Source organism: Lynx canadensis, chromosome D1 (assembly GCF_007474595.2).
Source record: "Lynx canadensis isolate LIC74 chromosome D1, mLynCan4.pri.v2, whole genome shotgun sequence".
In the NCBI taxonomy this organism is placed as follows: Eukaryota; Metazoa; Chordata; class Mammalia; order Carnivora; family Felidae; genus Lynx; species Lynx canadensis.
This window is the reverse complement of record NC_044312.2, coordinates 61532662-61534396: the sequence shown is the minus strand read 5'-3', so window position 1 is coordinate 61534396 and position 1735 is coordinate 61532662. Positions and strand designations below refer to the sequence as shown.

The following is a 1735-nucleotide window of genomic DNA, read 5'->3' as shown; positions in this document are numbered from 1 at the left end:
TGCAAAAAAAGTTCTGATTCCCCTTAGTTTGTTAGGCGTCTCTTGGCTATATTGTAATGTTCCCGCAAAGTCAGATTACTTTACTCAGTCTACTTCCTCTGGGATCTTATGGCCCCTTGGGGGTAGAGAAAGAAGTAGTTGTGGTAACCAAGAGAAAAATTTAGCAATGCATTTCACATTTTACTGAGGATAATGACAACCATGGTAACAGTACACACAGGTCACATGTTATCTTCCTTCAGGAATAAACAGAGAGTCCCACAAGTCCAGCCCAAATCAAACCCCATGGACCCAGAAACATCATTGCTTCTGCATAAAACCCCCTAGTCTCTTGACCTACCTAATCACTAGTCCTGGAAAAGCTATGACTAGACAATGGATTTTTGCCTTATAGAATACAGAAATAGGTCTCTATTTTTCTGAGTTTATGACACTTAAGGAAATTGTATTATATTTTATTTTATTTTCTTCTCAAAGGCAGACAAACATTACTGGAAGTTAGGAGATCATAAACTAATCTAATTGTAACATCTCTGTAGAAATATTTTCAATCGTCTACTAATGTCTCCTATCTCTATCTTTAATGTTAATAGTTCCAGACTTATTCTCACTGGTTTTCCTGGCCTAGAAGTTCACTATCTCTGGATCTCCATCCCTTTCTCCTCCATCTATGCCACGGTTTTCCTGGGAAACTGCATGGTGCTGCATGTGATCCGGACAGAGCCCAGCCTGCACCAGCCCATGTTCTACTTCCTGGCCATGCTGGCCCTCACTGATCTGTGCATGGGGCTGTCTACCATGTACACGGTGCTGGGGATCCTGTGGGGATTCGTTCGTGAGATCAGCCTAGATTCCTGCATTGCCCAGTCCTACTTCATCCATGGTTTGTCCTTCATGGAATCCTCTGTCCTCCTTGCTATGGCTTTTGACCGTTACATTGCCATTTGCAACCCACTACGCTATTCTTCCATCCTAACTAATGACAAAATCATGAAAATTGGGGTGACAATCTTATGTAGGAGTTCTTTACTCATACCTCCGGTCATCATTCGCCTAAAGTTCTTAAATTATTGCCGCCCCCACATCCTTTCTCACTCTTTCTGCCTGCACCAAGACTTAATTAGAATGGCCTGTTCAGACATCCGTTTCAACAGCATTTATGGTCTTGCCCTGGTAATTAGCAACCTGTTGTTGGATGCAGTGCTCATACTTATCTCCTATATTATGATCTTGCATGCAGTCTTAGCTATTGCATCACGGGAAGAGAGAATCAAGTCCTTGCAGACCTGTGTATCTCACATCTGTGCTGTTTCTGTTTTCTACATCCCAATCATTGGTCTGACTATGGTGCATCGCTTTGGGAAACACCTCTCACCGTGGGTACATGTCCTTCTGGGCAACATCTATATCCTTTTCCCACCCTTGATGAACCCCATTATTTACAGTATCAAGACCCAACAAATACGAAGAAGAGTCCAGAGATTGTTTAATTTCAAAAAATTTTAAGTCTTGAGATCAAATGCGAATTTATTTAAAAGTCGACAAGTGGAGCTCAAAAGGGGAAGGGTGAGTAAATAATTATAAATATATTTAATGACTTCTATTTGTATGTTTTCTATGTTACTCCCTCTCCATTTTCCCCACAACCATCGTAAGTCAGTGAAACTGATATGGGTTATATTGTGATCAGTTTTATAAATTGGAAAGTATATATAAAATGGGCTGAGAATCATAT

General features: G+C 40.7%; 1 protein-coding gene across 1 annotated transcript; it reads left to right on the top strand.

Moving 5' to 3' along the window:
• Positions 1-561: 561 nt before the first annotated feature.
• LOC115526552 (olfactory receptor 51V1-like) lies at positions 562-1506 on the top strand. Its single transcript, XM_030333959.1, has one exon. It carries the CDS (start codon positions 562-564, stop codon positions 1504-1506), a length of 945 nt encoding a protein of 314 aa, XP_030189819.1.
• The last annotated feature ends 229 nt before the right edge of the window (positions 1507-1735 follow it).